The 11,516-nt window shown below is 49.0% G+C and overlaps 1 protein-coding gene across 1 annotated transcript; it reads right to left on the bottom strand.

The window, feature by feature from the left end:
• Positions 1-74: 74 nt before the first annotated feature.
• Positions 75-3,599, bottom strand: LOC105287635 (juvenile hormone acid O-methyltransferase-like). Its single transcript, XM_011353284.3, has 6 exons — positions 2,083-3,599; positions 1,503-1,712; positions 1,263-1,434; positions 926-1,058; positions 683-833; positions 75-518 (listed from the first exon to the last, which is right to left on the bottom strand). Exons 2-6 carry the CDS (start codon positions 1,684-1,686, stop codon positions 304-306), a joined length of 855 nt encoding a protein of 284 aa, XP_011351586.1. The 5' UTR covers positions 1,687-1,712; positions 2,083-3,599; the 3' UTR covers positions 75-303.
• Between the last annotated feature and the right edge of the window lie 7,917 nt (positions 3,600-11,516).

The raw sequence follows: 11,516 nt of genomic DNA, 5'->3' as shown, positions 1-11,516 counted from the left end.
AAAGAGTAAACGTATTTAGGAAAAAGGTTTCGTTTAAGGAAGTATTGATGACGTAATTTAGTATATTCTTTTTTGTGTGCTTCAAACAAATTTATTTCTTTTATTCATTTTACAAAACTGTGCTTGTCACAATGAACAATTACCCTTAATCCGTGCCGTTATTAGATAAAAGTCAAATATTCTTAAATAATTTTGTTCTCATAATAGTATATATACAATGAGACACAAAGCTTCATTGCGCCAATCTTGGTTTTATCTTATCGTCAATGACTTGTATATAGAAAAATTTCTTTCGTATTTTGCTCAGGAAATTAATTGCGGTTTTTGCACATACGCTATCAGAAGATAATATCTCAATACGATGTGTTCTGATTGCTCGTCCTCTAGCGAGATCGAGGCATTCTTGCTCATTACCGTATCCCCGTTTGCTATCACTTCACGTAGAAGCATGTCTATGAATTCGTTTTTTATCTCATCGGGCATCCGCGGGATAAACGGATTTACAGCGACCATGTGATCTGCAAAAGTGTCAACATAGCATTAACATAATCGAACCAACGAATCCCGTGATTGTTCAAGTTATCCTCCCAATAAAAAGCGAATATCACTTTTCTTATTTGTCCATGAGAATCGAAGAAAGTAATGTCTATTTTTATTTGAAACAAAGAGTCCGATATCTTACTTTTCAGACTCTGCTTGCTATATTTGAAGCTTTTCTCTCTCTTGCTGCAATGCAATACGTCAAAGCCAATGTCCTCCAGCATCTTCCGCAGACTCGCTCTCGCGTCTTTGCACTTAAACCTTTGGAAATACGGTACGTAACGGCATGCATCCTTGAGCAAAGAGAACGGCACGATCATTTGAAAATTTAACGTGCTTATTATCGCGCGTTAAGGTGCATAGCGTTATCTTAATCCCTTGGTACCTGGAGATAAGGCTGGTATCGCGGATTCTGCTTGAGTTGCAGGTACGCTTTAAATCCGAAATGATATCCGAGGAACATGACGAGCGCTTTTCCATTCGGCCGCAGTAGCTTGTAAGTGTTCTGGAAGGCGCGCCTAGATTTCATGCTCATTTAGAGATTCATACGAAAATCGAGAATTAATCAACATGCATTTCATCTTTATTAAACGCACAATGCAACGCGCGAGCGTCTTGTTTTATGGCACAAAAATTACGACTCTAAGTTATTACAATTTTCTTTTGCAAATTAGTCGCTATCATTATCAACACAGGCAAAGAAAATGTACATCGAGACTGACCATAAATCATTGCACCAGTGCAAGCAGTAGAAGCTAACGGCGTTGTCATATTGCTCAACCTGGTCGCTCGGCAACTCGGACGTCTCGATGTCCAGGACGACGTAAGACAATCGCTTTTCGTCCGAATGCTTTTGACGGGCGTAGTTGACCATCGTTTGCGAAATGTCCGCACCTATGACAATGTGCTCTCTGATTGAGGGACCAAAGCGGACCCCGCAAAGCTCTCACCCGCTCACTCACCTACCACCTTCGCGTCATGTGGCAGCATGCGCAACATCTCCTCGGTAATGTCTCCAGGACCGCAACCGATATCGATGCATCTGCCGCGCATCTTTGACAGCTCGTAGCTAAACTCCTCGAGGACGTCCTGCGCGTCCCGATGCTGCATGCTACTCGCGTCGACGTACTCATCGACCATGTCCATGATGCACCGTTAATGCGGCTTAGGATCTGCGTATAGTTGAGAAATAGAGCTGGAGCCCAGCTGTTAGTTATTATCTAGTTGCTACAGAGTCCCAACAGTCAAAATTTGAACGTCAAACGTTCACCGCAAAACTACAAATACAATTGATTTCTGATCGCTCCGGTTACCGGACAGGCGTGTGTCAAAAACGAAACGTGTGCAACAACACTTGTCAAATTTTAGATGGAATGTAACAGCTGTAAATTAAATTGAATTTAACGGATCGTCTGCAGTATAGAAAAATTTATAATTCCTGAAGGATATCCGCGGTTTCCACCCATGAAAAAATACAATCGCACAAAATACAATCTCTTCTCGTGCATGTGCAAGATATCAATGAGAGACACGCGAAAGTACCTTGAAAAGTCGCTTGATCTTACGGTGCAGGTATCGTTGGAACCTTTTGTGTATCGAGAAGGGAAAGCTGGTGTAGGTGACAACTCACGGTGCCGGGTCCGCTCCTCAACTGCTGACTTTTTAACTTGGTCTTTGGTATTTATATTCGGAGACAACTCGTACAAACGACTTGCTCATCCGTCGTTCTTCCATTTTATTCTTGTCTCCCTACCAGCCGGTTTCTGTATCTCTATGCTACCTACTTTAAGATCCGAATTCTTTTTTCGACCATCACACCGCACCATGCCTCGTTCAACCGTTGCATTCGAAAGTTCGTTGATCTTGGTCCTTGTCTATCCGGCGATTTGATTGCATTCCGCCGCGCTATGTCTATCGCTTAAGCCATTAATAGCAGCAATAATATTAAGAAGTAGATTTTTTTATAAAAATGGATAAAAAAAATAAAATAGACATTGTATAATATGAAATTGCATTAGAAAGCCCGAGTTATGAAATAACATTAGAAAGGAAACGAAAATTTGTTATATCGAAAATGGAATCCAAACTGTATGCAAATTGATTTAAGAAAAAGGCTCGTTATTTTGTGGGATGCAACAATCACATAAACAATATAAAAATAATGGCAACAATCGTAAAGAGAACTCGAAGCGTTAACGAGATGCACATGTGGCATATTTAGACAAGACTTAGAATAACTCTAGGGGATGAAGCTCTGAAAAAGGAAGATGGGGGACGGATGATTAGCTGTTTGAAAGCTATACGCAACTCCGTCAAGAAAACTCTTCTTACGTACCGCAAGTTTTATTAATATTCTCACACTCATGACTGACATTATAATTTTCTATACACTCAATTACACACGATGAATATTCTATTCCATAAATAATTGTTTTCCTGCGTGTTTCGCATAATTTCTGGATCTTTTTTCCATTACACTGTTTGTGTTGATCGGCCTTTTAACTTTGAGCTTTATCCAGAAACACTGCGCGAGCTTAAAGGTACGAGAGGAGACACCGAAACGAGATGCCGAACGTGTAAGACGAGTTTTACCGTGACATTACTGCGGTCGGAAGAGGGAAAGGGAGCTTATCGCTAATAATCCGTAATTCGATCGACCGCGAGAGTCCTCCCTCGATGTCCTGGCCGGGGCACATCCCCGGAGTCTTATCTTACGGTCGCATGTATTTGCCTTTTGGACAGCGCTGTATTTGCATATGCGCGGGCACACTCCATACACCGCCGGCCGCGAGTTAATACGCAAAGTGTTTTCCTAATCCAACACTCGTATTTCACGGCAGGGGATCTTTCGTCTTTTTTTATCTCGCCGAGCGGCTCTTAAATCTCGAAATGCATAAGATGCGCGAAACGCCCGCATACCAGCGGGTGTCTAGTCAGCCGCGTGCCAGAATTCCACGACCTACCTCATCGCCCAGAAATCCCGATTCTTAATTCCATCGACTCGCGGAGAGGCGAGGGCACGCGTTTTCCTCGAAAAACACTGACGCTGCATCGTCGGGACGATAAAATTGACTCCAGCTGGAGCCAAGTTGCTTTCTTGTCTCGCGCGCGATCTCGCCGCGTGCATCACCCTGTTTGGACTTTTTCTACTTGATTTGGACACCTGACAATTGACGCAACGAGATGCAACGCACGTAACGAGAGTCAGATTGCGTTACGTTGCATTTATTTAGCGTAAATCAGTTTTGGCGACGCTGGTATAGAAAATATTTATGAAACTCGGCGGGGGTTGACCCGCTCCTCCCCTGACGGCGTGACTCTCTTTTCTCTCCGCCGTCCATCTCCATTTTCTCTGCGCTCTGCGCGAGGTAATGCAATATGCACTCGCGTCTCTTTCAAAGGAGATAACAAAAGGTCGCAGCGCACTCGCTCCCTTGCTCCCTTGCTCGCTCATTCGTTCGCTCGCTCGCTCGCTCACGCACCACCACTCGGAGTTTATAGAAGCTCGGGAGCGCCGTGCAAGAAAGCAGCCGGGAGATGGAAAGATACGTCGCGCCTGGTCCAGCCGGTTCCGCGGCGGTCCGCTCGCCTTCCGCCGCGTTTTCGTGACATTTTCATCGCGCTCGATCAGATTACCCGCCGCCACTCCCCCTGCGCGACTTTGTCGTACGTTTTTATATTTATATCCTCCTCCGAGTTGATAATGCACATCTCTTTTTCCTCCAACAAGGCAAAATTGCAAGGTTGTTGTCTTGCATCTAGAGTCTCTCGCTGCGTAAAATGTAGCACAATTTTACGCGCGCAGCTGTCGCGGTTGTTCGTCAAAGCTCGCCATTGGATTCCATGAAACACGCGTGATCGCATCGAGATCCTCGCCTAGCGGGATAATTTTATAACCGCGTGTAATTGCGACGGCGCGCGGAACCGCGGAAAGTTCTCCGGAAATGGGAAAATGTTACGGATTGGGCAGGTGTGAGTTCCGCGCGAGCGTGTTGTAGGTCGTGGAGAGTTCGTGCAGGATTTACGTAACACCGGTCTCCTCCGCTCACGCTGAAACCACAAGCATCCGATACTCGATCGAGCTCTTGCTGGAAGGAGAACGAAAAGAGCGATAGCGAAAGAGAGACACAGAGAGGAAGAGAGAGAAGGAGAGAGGGAGAGAGGAAGAGAACGGAGTTACGGACAGAGCAACACACGAAGCTCTTCTCGGGGGGAGGTGTTGCATACGAGGACGTGGCCGAGCAAAAACTACCCCGGGTTCACGTCCGAGACTGCAACGCGCGCGGTCGTCGAATTTTTTCAGGATTAATGCCTCGGCCTTTAATTGACACGTTCGTGGTCACGTCGTGTCTTTTCCGATACGTCCGCCTATATTTTTACTCTTATTCGTCACGGCCGGAGAATTTGCCATACATAGACGCCGAAACAAAGACGGATAACGGTGAAAAGCATGGATATTGACGGCCAAACGCTCTCTCCATCTTCGTCCAACTATTGTTCTCTGTTCTTCTTTTTAATTTTGCACAGCATAGTGCTAGTAAAAGGACAAAAGAAATGCACCAAAGAGAATTGGGGAACCTCCCGTATCTTGATCCGGTACTGCCGGATATGGTCCAAGGAAGGGCGCATCCCTCCCCCACGCCTTCGTTCTCCGCCACCCCTTTCCTTTTCCACCTCCGTCTAGTCTCTTTGCCTAAATCCTTCGGTCGGATCCGCGTGTATCGAGTAGGTGGGGTGCGCCAGAGAGCGAAGGGCTTTGATAAATGACTGACGCGGAAAAAAATCCGCGTCGATACGTCTTGCTCAAGGAGATGCGCGCGAGAGAAAAAGCGAAGACGGAAGGGAAGAGAAAGAGAGAGACAGAGGGAAAGAGAAAAAGAGATGGGCAAGGCGGGAAAAAGCCGTCGGTTCGTTCCCGTGGTCCATCGAGACTGTATCCTATTCCTATCTGATATGATCTGCATTCCCTACGCTCGTTTATTAAAACCGGTCGAACAGCGCGCAGCGCAAATTGCGAATCGATCCGCGGATAAATGCTGCGAGTATCGCGGGGAGAGGTTTTGCATGCTACCGAAAATTCATTAATCTCCTCATCGCGCGCGCGTGCTCGCGCGATGTCGAGTTTAATCGCAGCAATTTAAGTTTGCCCCGCGCGCACCGGGAATACAAACGACGCACGTATTTTCGCCGGAAATGCGAGAGAAGGCGAAATCCGTGATTTTTGGTGAATCTAACGCGATCGCTCTTGTGAGACCTCGAGATTTTATTTTGATAACGATAAATTCCAGATGAATTTAATATACAAAAATATTGCTTCCTATTATCGCTTCTGTGCTGGCACAGGTGGTTTTCTTTCAGTCGAACGACGGAAGAAGTCTGTTGAAGAGTCTTCAAGAAATGTCCGGGTGCTCTGGCGCACGTGGATATTCTGAAACGATGGTCGATGGTCCTTTCGCGGATGCGTGCTTTATCGGAAAACACTGAGTGAGATATATCGTGAGATTATGCGAGATGGCGTTTCGAAGTCGAACAGGCCGCTATTCTCCGCTCCGTCAATTATGCTAATTTCGATTGCCGCGAAATTAATGGAAGAAGGCGGCGTCCCTGCTTCGAAACGCTTCGCGTTCCCTTCCTCGCCCTCCTGCCTCTTCCTCAGCGAGCGTGAACGTCGATCGGTCGGTCGGTCGGTGGAAACGTGACGTTCCTTCCGCACTCGACCGACCGTGCATAATGCACCCGACTTGCAATTATTGCAGAGCTACCCCCGGTTGGACCTGATCCCGCTCGGCGACGCTCCAGCTCGTCGACCGGCGCTGATTCAACGCTCGATCGCGTCAATTTATCCCCGAAAGCAATCAAACAACATGCATCGGATGCCTACTTTTCGAAATCGAAACGATTATTTCATAGCATAGAGCGCAATCGCGCGACGAGAATACAGGAAATACTCCGTAGTCTTCTCACCCCCTCGCGCTCGTGCGAAACCCGGGAAGGATTTTGTTGAAGGTGTATGCGTGTGCGTGCTCGCGAGAGATATCGAGTGACGGAGAGAGAGACGACGGCCGGGATTCCTGGCGGAATGTATCGGAAACTGGAAGACTCGCATGGGTGTTTTCAGAGGAGGGGTGGGCCCCGGGGGGGGTGAGAGCAGGACGATGGCGGAGATACTCGAAAGAGCGGAGTGGCGGAGACGGGTAAGAGAGAAGAGACGAGAGAGAAGAGGGAAGAGAAGAGAAGAGAAGAGGCAGAGGCTTGCCGGCGACACAGGCACATCAATAATACATGTCGTCTGCCGCTTGCTCCACCTCTTGCCCCCTTTCGTTGTCTTCCATGATCTCCGAAGCTTATAACTGGCTCTGACGCAAGTAACCTCTCTTACCCTCTCACTCTCTTTCTCTTTCCCACCGTCGCTCGTCCTCCCCTGTTCCCTCTCGGTTTCTTCCTGCTGCTCCGTCCCTTTCGCGATGACCGATTTTTTCACTGTGTCTTTAACCCTTGAGAGTATAATTAATTTTACTACGTCAGAGAGAGGGAGAGAGAGAAAGAGAGAGAGAGATTTCTCGATGGTGTCGCGGATAAAATTCCGTGAAACTCATTCTGATCTCTTGAGTATTTTATTCTTCAGGAAAACCGAAGTGTGTCTGTAGATAGGTACAACTATGCAGATGCATAATCAAGATAGGATGCACTAAAAGTGCTATTTGGCAGATATAGCACTCGCAAACGAATGTAAAATATTGTACAAAATATAACTAATGCAGTTAGAAGAAAGAATATAAAAGCTAATGCTATTCAAATGGTTCTTGCGTTACTCGATGATTAGCGTCGCGCCGCGAATCCTCAATGGCGATTCGACGGAAATTCGATCGAGAGTTCACCCCTGGGATTGCGCTCGGGCAGATTCCGGAAACGCGAAACGCGAGGTGAGCGCCATGACGAAGCGAAGGGGATTTATCTCCTTGCAACTTGCCGCGGGTCCCCGCACCTTCCGTGCTCTTTTTCTCTTTTCATTTTTATTAAAATGCCGGCAAGGGAAAGAAAGACAGACGGAAAGAAAGATGGAAAGCAAGAGGGAGAGGACGAAAGCAACCCCCGCTCGCGCAAAATATGAAAATCCATACAGTCGCGCGGAGAAAATATCCGTCATTTAAAATGGATGGATTTAGGTGGATATAAAAGTGGAGAGGGGTGGAGGAAGAAACCGGTGGCAGCGCGCGCGAGGGTGGCACCTACTTCGGCCTGAGGGGTGGCACGAGGGTGAACGGGAGGGTGAAGGCGGGGGCAACTACTGAAAGTCGACGGTGGCGGCGGCGGCGGTGGTGGCGGTGGTTGCCGGTGGTGTTGGAGATTTAAGGGAGACATTTTAAATGGATGGTTCCCTCGGAGAACCCGGGGCCTCCGGTATTATCCAATAGCGCAGCTCGTCTCCCGTGCCCTCGCGTTTCTTCGCAAGAATTCGCGCGAAAGCGAAAGAAGGAGCGCGAGGATGAAAAGACGGCACCCTCTCTTATCCCCTCGCCCCGTTATACACGCTCTTTCGTGTAGGTCGCTATAGGGCGGTATTTAACCCTCGGGGTAACCCTTACTTACGCGAGGTACCTGCAAACGCGTCGCGTTTGCTTTATGTAATTATGCGATATATATTATAATAAAAAGAATCATTGAAGGAATCGAATCGTCTCAGCTCTTTCAATTGAAACTCACGCTATTTGCTTATGAATAACAACGTTTCGCGTATCTCGCACTCGCATTCGTCGTTCCATAAATGGACTCCTAAGCAAAGTGATAGATAAGATTGTAAAGCCACGATTTTCAGGAAAATGTTAATGTAACTCATGTGTGCTATTCTTATCGGGAATAAGATCAGACGCTCGTGACTACACCGACCATTTTGCCGGATCTTATCGCGGGCGAAGGTAGTGCTCCATCTCTTTAAGAGCCTGTATCTTCGGGATCGATAGAGAACACAATCGCATTCAACACCTTTAACGTCTTTCGTCTCGCGCGTTGAAGCTCGAAAAATCGCACGTTCTGCCGAAACATATCGCACCAGTAATGTGACGATTTTGACAGCTTCGTACGTCATTTAAATTATTCGATAGATAAAAATCACTCTCTCTTTCTCGGTATTCTTGCGGAATATGTAAGACGCGCGAAACCGACTAAAATGGATTCCGAGACGGCGAGAGCGTGTTCGCGTTGTAACCCCGAGCTTTACTCCTGATATAACTCGGGATTAATGGCCACTGTTCCTGCGGCGGTCCTTCAGGATCATGCCCGTCCGTTAATCCCGAACTCGATAACCTTCTGGCAGGACCGTCTCGATAACCATCTTCGCGGAAACCGTGCGACGTTTCATCATTGAGCTCGATCCTCTGCATCCGGCTGAAAAGAGTCATGCTTCGTATACTGTAATGTGGATTTTATTTTCGGCCTGAAGAACCTGAATTCATCCCCGCACGGTTGAAAAAGCAAGTAACCCTTTGTGCAATATTCCACGAAGAGAATCTCGAACGGCAAAGTACAAAATTGGGCGTTAAAGGAAATTGCGGATTAAAGTATCCCCGTTCACCATTTCGTCTTATTTCGCTACCACGGGATTTCCCGCGAGCTAACGACCTATCACAGATATTCTCCCGGTTTTTCGCGAAAGGAGGAAAAGGGCGCACAGGCTGCCGACCAATCGCGACTCGGGCAGTTATCACGACCAATCGTCGAGTTTCCAGCATTCGGATGTGACTGCGAGCACGAGGGCGGTGTGTGCGGAGGTACGAATCGGAGGTTGAATCCCGGCGGCGGCGGGGGTCCGGGACCAAAGACCGGGAGAGTGAGCGAGTGAGTGCTGCGCGATTTGCCGGGAGTTTCCCGGATTCGTTTCCACGGACCGGAAGTCGGCGTCGTATTTGCGCTTTCCATTGGGTTTCCGAGTGTCGTCTGGGGCCAATGGCACGGCGAAATGCCGACTGTCGCTGGCGCTGTGTGGTTTTCCAGGGGGTAGGTTACGCCCCGCGTGGCACGTACGTATATACGCGAGCGGAGGCGTAGTGGTACGGCCGCGGGAGCGACGCAGAGAGAGAGAAAGAGAGAGAGAGGAGATAGAGAAAGAGACCGGAGAGGGACGGATAAATCCCGGCGGAAAGAGACGGCGAATTTCGCAGCGGGATCTCTCGTCGTCTCCACGTCTGTCTGCGTGTCCGTTCTCTTTCCTCCGGCAACGACCGTGCCTGTGCGCCCGTGAGGGAAAGAGGGATTTCTCCCACCCTCTTTGCCGGCAAACGCGCACAGTTCGTACGTACACCCCCGCGTATATATACGCGCGCGGCTTCGAGCTATGTAGCTCCAGCGGAGAGAAAGATAGAGCGAGAAACAGAAAGAGAGATAGAGAGAGACAAAGGGAAAGGGAGAAAGAGAGGGAGCTCCGGCAGAGACGGAGAGAGAGAGGGAGCGAGAGGGAGACGGAGAAAGCACGGAGGAGGTCGAGGGACGAAGCTTCGCTTCGATCCGAGAAAGAGACGCAGACAGAGTCGGAGAGTCCTGGGTTCGATCCCACAAGGAGGTAGACACTCGGCGGCACTTAAACCCTCCGTGTCCTCCCTCCCGCCGATCCTTCCCTCCCCGTCTCTCCCGCCGTTCGTGCCACCCTCGGCGCACTCCCTCACTGCCTTTCCCACCGCGAACCTCCGACCGACCTTCCTCATCTCCCGTCCGCCGTTGCGTCTTTCTGTTTCGCCTCCTCTCCCTCTGTTCGCCTTACACCCGATATATCTTGTTCCTCTTTCTCCCTTTCGCCCGCCCTTCTATAGCCCGACGCTATTCTCGCTCTCTCGTTCTCTCGCGCCGCTCAGGCGTTCTCTCTACGAGGCTCTCTTCCCACTCTCACGGAGAGGGAACCCACCCCAGAAGCACGAAGCGCGAAGCTAAGGCCACCCGAGGAACGTCGAGGGTGGTTGGAGGATTTTTTTGTTACTACCGGCAGATGCTGTGCCTCGTGAAACGCGGCGGAGAGGGACGCGGCGGAGAGATAGAAAGAGGGAGACGGACAGAGACCGACAGTAGAGAGGAAGAGAGGCAGAGGGACCGTAGTGGCCAGGGATGGTCGGGAGGGACGGTGGCGGATGGGTTGGCAGCGAGAGGGACGAGAAGCTCCGGTGTGTGGAAGGTCGGAGGAAGTGGAACGGGGAAAAAGCTCGGCACGAAGCACGATATTTCCCTCGCGGAGAGCGGTCACTTTTTACCTCGCCTCTTTCGGAGAGTGCTCCGACTGGAGCGTCGAGAAAGAAATTTCGTTTTTCTTGCGCGGCGGAGAAAACTCGAGCGCGCGCGCGCGCGCAGCTCCTCTTGCAGCTTCTCTCGCAAGTTGAATACATCTTCGCCTGGTTGTGGTAAACGAGAAAAAATAAAAAAATCCAGCAATACCCTCTTTTGTTCTCCCACGTATTGTTTAATCTGAATCTCTTTATTCAAGAATCAGGATGCAACTTTTCTCGCGATGCTCCGCGCAATTTCATGCGCTCCTTCTCCCTTAATGGTCCCGACAACGAATGTATCCTTTCTCCCTGTCTACGCGAATTTTCGTGTTTTATTGCAGATAATAGGTTCCGAGCCGAGACAGATTTAGCGTGTTCTAGCTGGAATTGAATTTCGGTTACAACTACGTGTGACGAGTACGCGTCCCCGAAGCCTGAACGGACCACCGGCGCACGATGGTCGAGACACGCTTGCGGTGCAAGCAGTCGATAGGACGTTGCGCATTGACACTCGGGTGGAGGCGACGATTTAATCGAATTACGGCGGCGCTGCCGCATCACAGATAATCGTTATTAAATTATCGAAGTTATACGTGGTGGCGGACGCGCGTTCTTTAATGGCGCAGCCAACGGGGGTTGTCTCCTCTCGGTGCAATTAAAACGTCCGTTACGGCCAATCGACGCGACGGTCCGCTTATTTTTATAAGTCAAGGTTACCGTAATACCTGT

The sequence above is a fragment of the Ooceraea biroi genome, chromosome 5 (assembly GCF_003672135.1).
Source record: "Ooceraea biroi isolate clonal line C1 chromosome 5, Obir_v5.4, whole genome shotgun sequence".
NCBI classification, from domain to species: domain Eukaryota; kingdom Metazoa; phylum Arthropoda; class Insecta; order Hymenoptera; family Formicidae; genus Ooceraea; species Ooceraea biroi.
The sequence above is the reverse complement of the archived record's forward strand: the minus strand, read 5'-3'. Positions and strand labels throughout refer to the sequence as shown.

Bases quoted from the DNA above. Each gene is read 5' to 3' on its own strand.
- LOC105287635 (XM_011353284.3), bottom strand. From the start codon at position 1,686: ATGGACATGGTCGATGAGTACGTCGACGCGAGTAGCATGCAGCATCGG. The intron at 1,435-1,502 runs GTGAGTGAGCGG...ACATTGTCATAG, and splicing joins ACATGACGCGAAGGTGGTAG to GTGCGGACATTTCGCAAACG. The intron at 834-925 runs GTACCAAGGGAT...TCTTTGCTCAAG, and splicing joins GATACCAGCCTTATCTCCAG to GATGCATGCCGTTACGTACC.